Below are 13,851 nucleotides of genomic sequence, written 5' to 3'. Positions count from 1 at the left end.
ACAGTACTCTTCAACGCACGCCCGGCATGACCATCTGATTATATCCAGTCTCCCGCCCCTAGATCACTCCGTTTGTATGCTCTTTCCTAAATATCACACACATAACATACACGCTCCCATCACATAGAGACATCTCACACAAACACCGCTAAAGTATGTTCAGTTATTTTTTTTTTGGAGGGGGGGTTACATTTCAATTATTTTGTGTGGTATGGGGTGAGGTTGGGGCTCTTTTATGCCGTGTGAACCCCAGTGGTCGAACTCAGATCCGGGGGCTTGGCAACAATCTTCTTTACACAAAGAACTATGTGTGTGTTTGGCAGGTCCCAAACCAGTGACTGAAGGGTTAATCACCTAAAAGCCTTAGGTGGACTGAGCAGCTCAGAGTTGACTCAGGAAGTTTCCTGATAAGGCAATCCACAGAAACCACTTCCTGACTGCAGGGGAACTGACCTACAGTGGAATCTTCCATCCCCAAAGCTCCCCGCTTTCAGCGCTACCAAATGCTACAGGTGCGCTTAGTCTCACACCCCGAGAGCCTGCAGCCCTCCTTGTAGCTTAAAGAGCAGTTCTGTTCCTGAAGATGCCTCTCTTCCCCTCACTCCCAGTCACCAGGTCAATCCCCTATCTCTCTCAAGGACTGAATTTACATGGGTGAGTCAAAGCTCCCCTGGGATTTTTTTTCTTTTTCTTTTTCTTTTTTTTTTTTTTGAAGACTGTTTCACTTACAGACTGGCCTGGAAAACAGGATCCTTCTGCCTCAGACTCCCAAGTGCTGGAACTATAAGCACCTTTACCCACTGAGCCATCTCTAAGGCCCCGATTCCTGTTAGTACTACACTATGGTGTAACTCAACATGCTGCACTTGCTTTCTTTCCCGGTAAACTCCGATAGAAGGATCGCCTATCCTACACACAGGCCGCGAGCTCCTCCTGGCCTGTGTAGCGTTGCCCAGCATTCTGAGCTTTCTATCATTCTGCAGGGGCTGGCAAACCTTTTCTGAGCAAGGTCAGCAGTAAGCACTGCTGGTCATGTGTTTTGCATGGGGTGTAGCCTGCCACTGTACTCCGAATACAACCATAGAAGACAGGCAAAAAAGGGAGTATGTTTGTTTTCTGATAGTTTATATTTACAGTAACTGAAATTTAAATTTTGTCTAGTTGTTTTTTGTCATAAAGTTCATTTGATTCCTCCCCCCCCATCCCACCATTAAAGACAGTAAAACTGCTTTTAGCCCACAGTAGTAAAGAGCCCCAGGGACTTCTGTTCAAAATGAACTTTGAAGGAAGTTGAAGGGTTGTCCTTGTCACAAAAGAGTAGAAGCAACATAAATGCCTGCAGCTCCCTTGCTTTGCCACCAGATGGTAATCTTTGGGAGTGCCTAGCTGAACCTGTGGATCTTTGGCATAGGGGACATAGTTTTTCCAGGGGGAGGTAGCACCCTGTATTCATTCAGATACACTAAAAACTTATCACAAACCATATTGGTAATTTTTTCTCCTTTATTTCTGACTTTCATACCTAACCATCCATAGTCCCTAATTTTTGTTTGTTTGTTTGTTTGTTTTTATTTTCGGGATAGGTTTTCTTTGTAGCTTTGGAGCCTTCCTGGAACTTGCCCTGTAGACCAGACTGGCCTTGAACGCACAGAGATTCACCTGTTTCTGCCTTCCGAGTGCTGTCTTCTTGTTGACTAAAGGAACATGATATTTCTTTCACTCAGCACCCCACTAAGAGATGCTTACTGTATCATAAAGTCATGTTCTAGGCGTCAATTCCCCATGCCAGATTTGTGTGCCCAGAATCAACCTGCATTTTTAGCTTTCACTAACATAGTGGGTACAGTTGGAGGGGCAAAGAGCTGGCTACGTTCGGCGTTTGGCCTTCTAATGTAATTCTTCTTCCCAAACATATGAAAATGAACCCATTTACACATGTTCGTCTGCAACACACATACGTTAGCTTATTGTAAGTTAATTTTCATTGTCTTCTCTATCAGGGTAAACTAATTGTTTTTGATGTGAGTTAGTAAATGAGACTGTTTCTGAATTTCATTTCAGATTTGTTTGTTTGTTTGTTTTGAGACAGGTCTCACTGTGTAGTCCTGGCCAGCCGGGAATTATCTATGAGAAATGGATAATTATATTTACTGTAACAAGAGACAAATGTAATATTTTATGTTATTTTCTATTGATGAAGTAACAAATTGCTACAAACTTAGTGACTTAGATATAATTGTCTTACAGTTCTGGTGAGCACAGGCAGAAATGGGATCCCCTTGTCAGTAGGGCTGAGCTCCTTCTGGAAGCTGCAAGTGGGCAATCTCTTTCTCTGCTTAGTCCAGTTTCCACATGTCTCCTGGATTTCTTGGCTCCCGACTCACCCACCCATCTCTGAAAGTACCAAGAAAGCACTTGGCAGTGTCTCTGTGACTCTGACCCTCTTTCTTCCATGGTTATCTTCTCTGCCCTTGCTTTCTGCATATGAGGATCGGTCACTGTGATTACATTATCCCACCAGGATAATCTCCCTGAAAGATCCTAATTTAGTCACATTTGAAAAGTTCCTCCTGGCTTGTGTCACAGCCATTTGCTGATGCTCCAGCTGAATAGCACAGATCAGTTTATAAAGAATGCACTTTTCCACCCATGATTCTGGAGGCTGGGGAAGTCCATGATCAGGCGGCTGTGTGTGGAGAAGTCCTCTTGATGGTAGGACCTTCTGCAGAGGACCAAGGTGGAGCAGGGCTTTGCACTGTGGGGCAGAGCTTTGTCACTCATGTCTTTCCTCTCATGAAGCCACAGCACTGACAGATGAAGGTCTCCCTTATGGCCTCATTTAACTTTAATTACTTTCCGCAGGATGTTCAACTACTACAACTGGACTGCCTTTACATCCTCTGTATACCCCATGAGTCTCTTCCAACATGAATTTTGGAGGACTTTGGATAACATTTGTAAGGTGGGATGCATAGTTCTGGGGATTTGAACTTGAACATCTTCTAAAGGTCATCTGTCTCCCTACCCCACAGCTGTACTGTGATAAGATGAATGGCCACAGACAAAGCTAAAGCTCAGAACCTAATGTTTTTGTCTTTCATCTCAGTCTCGGGCCAGGTAGATGTCTTACTTGACCATGGCTTAGGCTGAACATGTCCCAGTGCAGCATCTAGAGTAGGTCTGAGTCCTTGCCAGATTGAGTGTTGTCCTCAGAACAGTTTCTACAAAGGCTGTGGTTTATAGAGCAATGCTGATACCAGGCACTTATTGGAAGCTACTGGGCTGAAAACTCCTTCATACTTTTGTTTGCACCCTCTTAGCATCAGGGGTCTTTAGTTTTTTTTTTTTTTTTTTTTTTTTTTTTTGGTTTTTATTTTTTTTCTTATTCCTTTTCTTCCCCTAATAAGGGGAGTATAAGAATACTTTGAGAGAGGGTCATACTATTTAAGCCCATGACCTCAAACTCACAATCCATCGGCCTTAACCTCTACAGTAGCTGGTGTGCTGGTCTGAATGAGGATGGCTCCCATAGGCTCATGTTTGAATGCTTGGTTCCCAGTTGGTGGACTGTCTGGGAGGGATTGGGAGGTGTGACCTTGTTGGTGGAGGTGTGTCACTGGGGGTTTCTAAAGCCCACACCAGGTCCAGTCTTTCTCCCTCTGCTTCTGCCTTGCAGATAAAATATAAACTCTCAGCGACTGCTCCAGCGCCTATGCCTGCCTGCCTTCCCCCTACAATGCTTTCTGCCATGAGGGTCATGGACTAATGAACGTTCTGGAACCGTGAGCAAGCTCTCAAGTTAAATTCTTTCTTTTTAGTGTTTCTTTGCAGCAATTGAACAGTGATTAAAACAGCTGGAATTACAGTGGATATCTCCACATCCGACCCTGATGTCTACCTTATCAGGCACTCCTTTAAAAGGCCTTGAGTTGTTTCTGCTTTTCAGGATATATCTGAAATCACTGAGATTCTCTAGCTCCCTTGTTCCAAGAATCCAAGAATCAGGACATGCTGTAGAACAGGGGGGTTGGTTGTGTTCCCAAGGCTCAAAGGAGTTTTCAGACATACAACTTGGCTGGAGATACACCGGAACTTCTGGTACATCCCGCAAACTGGGAGAGGATGTGACAGAATACATAAAATAAAGTAAAACAGCCATCACTGAGCGAGCGCTGTATGAAATGCCAAGAGCTGTGCTGCCCTTGCGCATGTCACCTCCGTTGATGCTGATCACAACCCAGTGAGGCGGAAATCACCACCCTTGTTTTATAGGTTCCATTTTCAGGTGGTGGTAACAGACTCAGCACTCATGAGATACTGTATTTGTTAAGATCTAGGGCAGAGGGTGCTCCATAAACCAGTGCGTCTTGGTTCGTTTGTATTGCTGTAACAGGACACCAGAGACTGTGTAATTTATAATGAACAAAAATTTATTGACTCATGATTCTGGAGGCTGATGATAGAACTTCTGGCTGCATCACAGAATGGCAGAATGTCCCCTGTGGACAGAAGATGTGGTAAGAGAAGCCAAACTCATCCTTTTTGGCAGGAATCCATTCCCTTGATAACAGGATTAATCCATTTATGAGAGCGGAACTCTAAAGAACCAATCATTCCAGACTGCAGCACTGATAACCTCAGGACAAGTCTCCCTCAATACCTGTGCCTAATCCCAGTCAGTGCTCCTCACTCCTCTTTCGGGGGGGACTTCTGCTTCCCCTCCCCCAGCCTGAGCCCTTTATAACTCAGCCATTATGGCTACCCGTCTCTTGACCTCTTGGCCAAGGCCACCTTTTGGTTGGGAGCTCCTCACTTGCTCTCCCTCCCCTTCTCTCCTTTTACGGTCTAGTTTAGTCTGCCGACCATGTTCAGCCTGGACTCTTCCCTCTGCCTGTTCTCCTTTATATCTACAGTAAAAAACTTCATACTTTAGGAGTATTCTACTCTTTTTATTTCTTATTTTTTTTTCATTTAGTTGTGTTTTCTGACACTTGAACTTTGAGGGTCAGCCTCACACCATAGCAATCTAGAATATACACCTACTCAGAAGCTAAACACACTACATAGAAGCTAAGCCACAGTGCAGAATCTGTAACCATCACCATCAGTGAACTCTAACAACAGGGCACCCCTGACCTCCATGCCCTGGGGTGCGCTGCTGTGAAAGACCCAGAGACATTGGAGAGAACAACGTGCCTTGAATCTTAAGAGTTCTGGTATGCATAGGCCAAAGGCCCATTTTGGTTTCTGCTATTTATTTTTTGCCATGGGGAAAGACTGGGTGGGGGTGGGGCAAGGGGCCATCTCCCTTGAGAAAGTCTGGGCCTGACAGCTGAAGGGTCCCAGAGCAGCCAGTATTACCCTGCCTTTCTCTCTGGCTACTCCAGTTGTCTGCATTTGATTGACAGAGGCATCTGGAGGCTAAAAATATCCTACTGACCGAGTGCTCTTGATTTTAACTCAAGTTGAACATGACTGCAGTCCAGAACACAGCACACGCGGGGATCATCTTCAAACCCGTCTTCAAAACCCATCAGGCTTCACGTCAGGACCACACCGGCCTTTGGTCATTTTCTGTCTTGGTGTCTTTTCTGGGTGGTGAATGAGACCTTTGTTGTCACTCTGTTGGTTTGCCTTTTCCCTCCAGAAATAGTGGTGGAGGGGGAGGTGAGTGCCGCACTCCAGAGAGGAGTAGGGGAGGGGAGGTGGCCTGTCCATTTATAGTCCTGCTCTTAGGGACGGTGAAGGTGTTAAATAGCAGCAAGGACAAGAGGCTTGGCTCAGTGTGAACTACCCACCTCGCGGGCCTGACAGACTCTGAGATGACAATAGGCAGCATGGAGAATGTGGAGATCTTCACTTCAGAGGGCAAAGGCAGAGGTCTGAAGGCCACGAAGGAGTTCTGGGCTGCAGATGTCATCTTTGCTGAGCGTGCTTATTCTGCAGTGGTTTTCGACAGGTAAGGCATGCGGGGAGAGGCCTTCTCACTGCTGGTTTGACAGATGCGATCTCTCAGATTCTGGCTCCCAAAATCATCAGAGGAAGGACTAAAGTTCAAGGGGTCCTTAATTTGTAATTAAAATTTTATTACATTTATTTATGGGTGTGTGTGTGTGTGTCTGTGTGTGCAGAACACACACATGCCCCAGTGTGGGACATATATTTAACACAGTGCAAGCAGAAAGGTCAGAGGATAATTTTCAGTGTTGGTTTTTCTCCTACCATGTAGGCTCCAGGGACTGGGCTCAGGTGGTCAGGTTTGTTTGCAAGCACCTTTGCAAACTGAGCCATCTTGCTGACCCTTCAAACTGCACTTCTTATAGCTCTCGGTTGGCATTTCCTTCCTGCAAGGAGTCCTTGTCTCTAACTCTCTATGGCAGAGCTTAGCAGGGCCCTCTAGTCACGTTATCCTAACCACAGAGAATGTGGCTGAGAGGCTGTGCTGGGGTTGGATGGGTGCGGATGGCGCAGTGGGAAACATTTTCTGACAAAAAAAAGTCTTTAGTTTCTTTGATATACAAAAGAGGCTAAATGTCTGTATAAACCTGTTAGAATATAAAATATTGTAACATATAAGTAATTATATGTTAGAATATGTTTTATATTATAAATAATATAAAATAGTTTGCTGAAACTAGGAAATTAGTTCTAACTATAAATAAGAATCCATTTACTTCCAAATATTAGAGTCTTGCCCAATGTCTACCTCAGGGGTAGCTTGTGCTTTACTTTAAATCAACTTTTTCCAGAACATTCTTATGTTATTTCATACATTGATTTATACTGAACAAATTGGATAGTCACAGTTTTGTTGTATTTTTTTTTTTTGGAAGGGATTGGTTTTATAAAAATGATATCATGCTTCAAGGTCAGATTAGAGCTTTTTTTCTTTAAACAATGTTTCTGGGTCTATCCTTGTAAGGATAGTAAGTCTATAAATACCTCATTTGTTTTTATTACTTTAAAAATTATGTGTGTGACCTGGGCAGTGATGGCGCACGCCTTTAATCCCAGCACTCGGGAGGCAGAGGCAGGTGGATCTCTGTGAGTTCGAGGCCAGCCTGGTCTATAAGAGCTAGTTCCAGGACAGGCACCAAAGCTACAGACAATCCCTATCTTGAAAAAAACAAAACAAAACAAAACCCTCAAAAAACAAAAATTGTGTGTGTATCCCTGCATGTAAGCGTACATGTGCCACTGTGTACCCGTGAAGGTTAGAGAACAACAACTCTGGAGTCTGTTCTCTTCCTCCCCTTCTGTGGGTACCAGGGATTGACTCAGTGAGGACTCAGGTCCTCAGCTTTGACAGTGGGCACCTTTACCTGCTGAGCCATCTCGCTGGCCCTGATACATCTAACAAATCCCCAAACATCTAGTTATTTTAACCATGTGTAGCACTTTCCATACCGATCCATGAACTACATGGAATATCATGTAGCCATACTGCTGTAAATATTCCACTCCATAAATATATGTACAACATTTTACTCGTCTATTTTCTAATCAAGAGACATTTGATGGGTTCCTATTTCTTATAAAATCAAACACTGTGCAATTAAAATGCATTCTGGTGTCCACAGAAACACAGTGTGATTCTTTTCTAGGCCATCAGCGTCCACAGATACACAGTGTGATTCTTCTCAGGTACACAGTGTGATTCTTCTCTAGGCCACCAGTGACTACAGGTACACAGTGTGATTCTTCTCAGGTACACAGTGTGATTCTAATCAGGTACACAGTGTGATTCTTCTCTAGGCCACCAGTGACCACAGGTACACAGTGTGATTCTTATCAGGTACACAGTGTGATTCTAACCAGGTACACAGTGTGATTCTTCTCAGGTACACAGTGTGATTCTAACCAGGTACACAGTGTGATTCTTTTCTAGGCCATTAGCATCCACAGGTACACAGTGTAGTTCTTCTCTAGGGCATGTGACTAGAAGGGACTTGCTGTTTTCATCTTTAAAAGGGTCTGTTAAAGTTATATTCCCATTTCCCTACAACCCTGTCTACACAGAACTATCGAAGTTTTAAAATAGTACTTAATCCTTACTTACAAACAAGCAAGCAACTCCCTTACATAGTGATTACATTAGGATGACAGCATTTTCTGAGCCACAGTTGGAGTGACCTGTCTGGCGTTTGTGTGGCTTGAATAAAGACAGCTTCGATAAGCTGGGTGGGGGAGTATCTAGGGTGTCAGCTGTTGTGGGGTGGGTCCTGCTTCTCAGAAATAACTTGGTTAGCATTTTCATTCTCTTTCTTCTGACTGTGCCTTCTGAGACCTTCAGGAAAATGGCTGTGAACCAGGGCATGTGGCTCACTGCCTTCCAAGGAGTGATCCGGAGCCCAAGTGACAGGAATAGCAATTCAGAGAAGTCTGTCTTTGTGTGTGCGTACGAGCATGTGTGTGTGTGTTGAGTACAGGTATGAAGTTAGCTAGATTTAGAGTTAAAATATAAAAATACAGCAACACACAGATGGCAGATGCTGTTCTTGGGTCAGTCACCACCATTGTGTACCTCAATGTCCCCAGAGCCAATCTGCCAGACTCTGGAGTTAAGTGGAATGTTCTAGTAATTTTTTTTATTTTATTTTTTTTATTTTTTTTTGGTTTTTCGAGACAGGGTTTCTCTGTGGTTTTGGAGCCTGTCCTGGAACTAGCTCTTGTAGACCAGGCTGGCCTCGAACTCACAGAGATCCGCCTGTCTCTGCCTCCCGCGTACTGGGATTAAAGGCGTGCGCCACCACCGCCCGGCGTTCTAGTAATTTTTTAAAATAGATTTTATTTATTTTTGATGTAATACAGTGTTCTGCCTACATGTATGCCTGCAGGGCAGAATAGGCACCAGATGGTTGTGAGCCACCATATGGTTGCTGGGAACTGAACTCAGAACCTCTGGAAGAGTAGCCAGGGCTTTTAACCTCTGAGCCATCTCTCCTGTCTCTAGTAATTTTTTTCTTCTTTTCTTTTCTTTTTTTTTTTTCTGAGATAGGGTCTCACTATGTAGTTCTGGCTGGCCTGGAACTCACAGAACTCCACCTACTCTGCCTCTGCCTACTGATCTCTGCATTAAAGGTGTGTACCGCCATGCCTGGCTCTCAGTAGAGAATTTTTATTAACTTGTCGGACACCTCCTTCTGGCTCATTTAATTCATTTTACTACGCAGTGGAGCTTTTACTAGAGGACTTATTTTTTCCGTCTAATAACTTCTGTGTTTACCTTGGAATCTGTGTGCTGGTCATGTGTGTGAGCACGCCATGCTGTGACTGGTGTCTGGTGGTCAGTAGACAACTTCAGGTGATGATTCTCACCTTCCAACTAGTTTGAGGCAGATTTTTTTTGCGGGGGGGAGAGAAGGAGGGATTTAGAGACGGGGTTTCTCTGTGGCTTTGGAGCCTTATCTGGAACTAGCTCTTGTAGACCAAGCTGGGCTCGAACTCACAGAGATCCGCCTGTCTCAGCCTCCCAAGTGCTGGGATTAAAGGCGTACCACGTCTGGCAAGACAAGGCAGAGTCTTTTGTTTTCTCTGTCAGTGGCAGATTGAATGACCTGTGAGCTTCAGGAGATTCTCCTGTCTTCATCTTCTAGGAGAGATGGGATTACAGATGTGTGCTATGGCGTCTAACTTTATGTGGGACAGGGGATTCGAACTCAGGTCCTCATGCTCTGTGAGAGCAAGTATTTTGCCTGAATTGCCTTCTCCCCTGCTCTTGTTGTGTTCTTTTTTACAGGGATACCCAAGCTTTAAACTTCTTTCTTGCTTGTTTAATTTTTATTTCTTGTGTATCTAGATATGTATGTTGTAGTATACATGCATTTGTGTGTATGTGAAGACCAAGGGCAGCTGTTGGGTGTCTTGCTACTTAATTTTTTTATGTGAATTGGTGTTTTGCTGCATGTATGTCTGTCTGTGTGAAGGTGTCAGATCCTGGAGTTACAAATAACTGTGAGCTGTCATCTTGGTGCCGGAACTTGAACTCAGGACCTCTGGAAGAAAAGCCAGTGTTCTTAACCCCTAAGCCATCTCTCCAGCCCCTCTGTACGCTATTTTTAAGAAAGGATTTCTCATTGAACACTTAGCTCACCAACTGAACTAGGCTGATTTCTCGGAACTCCCAGTGATTCTCCTGTCTCTGCCTCCCCAGTGCTGGGATTAAGGTAACTATGGCACTTCTTTTCTGGACTAAGGTCTTCATTCTTCTGTATAAGCACTTCACTGATGGATCCATCTCCTTAGCCCCTTGTTTGTTTTAATTTAGTCCCTATTGCCTTTCTTAATTTTTCATGTTCAGAAAAATTAAATTAATTCGGTGTCAAGCTAAATGAGAAGATGGATAGTTTTATTCTCAACAGTGACTTGGGGTTTGGCAAGGAGAGGAGATACAAATCTCTTTCTCTTTGTCTGTCACCTCTACCGCCATCATTACTGTCATCATCGTTACAGCCACCACTGCTTTCACCACCATCACTGTCATCACAATCGTTATCACCACCATCACCGTCATCACCATCACCACCATCACCGTCATCACCATCACCACCATCACCGTCATCACAATTGTTATCACCATCATCACCATCACCATCATCACCATCACCACCATCACCGTCATCACAATTGTTATCACCATCATCACCATCACCATCATCACCATCACCACCATCACTGTCATCACAATCGTTATCACCACCATCACCATCATCACCATCACCACCATCACAATCATCACAATCGTTATCACCACCATCATATCATCACCACCATCACCGTCACCACCATCACCGTCACCACCATCACCGTCACCACCATCACCGTCACCACCATTACCACCATCACTGTCACCACCATCACCGTCACCACCGTCATCACCATCACCACCGTCACCACCATTACCACCATCACTGTCACCACCATCACCATCACCAACCACCATCACTGTCATCACCATCACCACGGTATCACTACAGGCATCGTTATCACCGTGATGGGGAAGAGCTCATCATAAACCATTTCCTGGCTGTGTTTACCACACTTGAGTAGATTTTATAATTTGCTTTGTTTGTTTAAGAGCTGTGGCTCAGGCTGGCATGAGACTCACCCTGTGCTGAGGCTGGCCTTGAGTTCTCAGTCCTCTTGACTCTACTTCTCAGGGGCTAGGGTTGTAGACATATGCCACCACACTTGGCTTATAATTTGCTTTTAAAATTGTAACTGATTTTCCCTTTACTTCTTAAAAATATAGTTATGGAAATATTTAACCCCACTAAAAGAAGTCAGCCACCGAAGTATTTTCTGGAGATGCCTAGGCTCTCTTAAACCTTTGGCACTGAATTTTCATTGCTGTTTGTGGAAGAGTCCTGGAAGTACTGTCTAGAGATGAAAAGGGCTATTCTCCAGGGCCTTCCCTGTCTGCTAAGGAAGACTTGGTGAGGATGCTGTACACAGAATCAAACCACAGAAGGGGACCTAATCATGTGACCCAAAAGAACTTAGTGTTTGAAACTCTGTATGTTGCAATGGGCTAAAGGGCAGAGGAGAGAGGTGCTAAGCTAATAAAATTGAGCTTATTATGATTGTCATTTTAATTTAATATCAAATACAAGAAAGGCACAGTGATGCTGACTATGGGCAGTGCTAAGAACCCCAAAATTTCAATTTTCCCTCCCTTTTTTGAGATAAGGTTTCCCTGTTTAGCCCATGTTGTCTTCTTGCCTCAGCTTCCTAAGCACTTCCCACCTATCTCAATTCTGTGTGTGTGTGTGTTTGTGTGCGCGCCCACGCGTGGTGTGCACATGAGTCGGTTGCTCAGGAGGACAGATGAGGGCTTCAGATTTCTCAGGAGCAAAGTTACAGATGGCTGTAAGTCACCTGATATGGGTGTTGGGAACCGAACTCTGGTCTTCTGCAAGAACAATAAATACCTTTAACTCAGTCCTCTCAAACCCCCCCCCACAACGACAACGATAATAAATAATAATGATAATGTTCCAGAAGTCTTGAATTTGGAGTTAATTTAGCCTCTGGGTTCTCCAAGGACCCTAAGCTGGGGAAACATCTGTAAGGAAGATCAAAGTTTGTGTGGATGTGGATGTGTGATTTTTATTTCTAAGGAGAAAGTCAATAGTGTTTGTTGCTCTCAAATGGTCTTCAGTATAGAAGTAGAGACCCACTAAGTTCATCTATTCCTTTCTGACAGAATGGGGAACTGAGACTAAAGGGATATTAACCTTTCCCAGGTCACAGTCACAGGGCAAGCTTGAGTGTCTCCATTGTGTCTTATCCAAGTCATCACTCCTCACTGCTGCCCCCAAATCAGTGTGTTGTAAGCATTGCCTACTTAATTCTCTTTTGTTCATATCAGTGCAATTAGTATTATTACTTAGTGTTAGTAAAAGAAAGTGCAGGTCTAGAGATGTAGCTCAGAATCTTACCTAATGTGCAGAAAAACAGTATCTGCTATTAACTTCAGAAAAATCAAAAGTTGATTTTGGAGCCAGAGAACTGTTTGGAGCCACAGACCAGGTAAGAAACAGGAATATGGTGGCTGGTGGCAGGACTGCTTGGCGGGTCAAGCACTAGCAATGCACCCCGAGAAACTGAGTTCAGATTTCTAAAACCAGATGTGGCAGTGTCTGTAACCCCAACTCCTCTACATCGATATGGGATGTAGAGTCAAGAGTCCTCAGACGAAGCTCATGGGCCTGAGGTTGTCCTCTGAGCTCCATAAATCTGCGTGGCACTTGTGTACCCACACTCACATACAAACACACATGCACACACACACATGTGCGTGTGCACACACATACACACAGAGAGAGATTTTAAAAAACAGGAATATACACGCAATTAAAAGGGGGAAGGTCTATGCAGTAGTAAATAAATACATTATAATCTCTTGTTGCTGTAACAAATTACCATAACCCTATGACCTTAAGACAACACAGGTTCTCTATCCGTTCTGGGGTTAGGAGTCTAAAATGGGATGGTGATTTTGTTTGTTCTCTTTTCCAGCTTTTAGAGGTCACGCCTAGATAGGAAGAAGGCTCACAGTTTTCCTTCTGCATCTTTTTTTATGTGCAAGAGTTATTTTGTCTGCATGTATGCCTATGCACTATGTGCATGCCTGGTGCCCATGGAGGCCAGAAGAGGGTGCTATATCCCCTGAAACTGGAGTTATAGGCAATTGTCAATTGTCAAGTTGGTGCTAGCAAGTGAACCCTGGTCCTCTCTCTGCAAGAACGGCAAGTGCTCTTAATTCATTGCTGAAGAGAGATGAGCCCCCTCCCTGCAATCTCAAAGCCCTTCATCTTAACTGCATATGCAAAGTCCCTTAGACATATTACTAGTTTCTGGGAATTAGGACCTCGACATTTTCAGAGACCCTTTCCAGCCCTCTACAACCATACCCTATTATATAACTTTTCTAGATTAATTCAGTTCATCGCAAAAATATATTAAGAAGCAAGGACAGTTACTGGATTTTTCTTTTAGATTCTTTTCCTTTTTTCCTGTGCTGAAGGATGAACTCAGTGTCTGTACATACTGGGCGAATGGTATACCACTGAACTATACCCCAGCCCCCACCCCTTTTCTGTTTTTTACCAGACAGGGTTTCTCTATATACTCCTGGCTGTACTGAAACTTGCTCTGTAGACCAGGCTGGCCTCAAACTCTCAGAGATCTGCCTATCTCTGCCTCCTGAGTGCTGGGATTAAAGGTGTGCACCAGCACCACTAGGCATCCCTTCCGAATGATCTGGTTAAGAACTGTTTCTGAGGCCGGGCGATGGTGGCGCACGCCTTTAATCCCAGCACTTGGGAGGGAGAGACAGGTGGATCTCTG

At 44.2% G+C, this 13,851-nt stretch overlaps 1 protein-coding gene and 1 long non-coding RNA gene across 3 annotated transcripts in view; both read left to right on the top strand.

The window, feature by feature from the left end:
• The first annotated feature begins 432 nt into the window (after window positions 1-432).
• LOC126491048 (uncharacterized) lies at window positions 433-5,231 on the top strand. Of its 2 annotated transcripts, none has more exons than XR_007589305.1 (3): window positions 433-512; window positions 2,863-2,962; window positions 3,677-5,231. It is a non-coding gene; the product is annotated as an uncharacterized lncRNA (long non-coding RNA). The 2 variants fall into 2 exon arrangements; XR_007589304.1 differs by having other exon boundaries at window positions 449-654.
• Window positions 5,232-5,837: 606 nt separating this feature from the next.
• Smyd1 (SET and MYND domain containing 1) overlaps window positions 5,838-13,851 on the top strand; it is a 57,120-nt gene continuing 49,106 nt past the window's right edge. Inside the window, exon 1 of the mRNA XM_050126447.1 lies at window positions 5,838-5,959. Coding sequence (XP_049982404.1) covers window positions 5,838-5,959 — 122 coding nt within the window. The remainder of the gene's footprint in view (window positions 5,960-13,851) is intronic.

Source organism: Alexandromys fortis, unplaced genomic scaffold, assembly GCF_014885135.2.
Source record: "Alexandromys fortis isolate MF-2015 unplaced genomic scaffold, M_Fortis_MF-2015_v1.1 scaffold_257, whole genome shotgun sequence".
In the NCBI taxonomy this organism is placed as follows: Eukaryota; Metazoa; Chordata; class Mammalia; order Rodentia; family Cricetidae; genus Alexandromys; species Alexandromys fortis.
The sequence above is the reverse complement of the archived record's forward strand: the minus strand, read 5'-3'. Positions and strand labels throughout refer to the sequence as shown.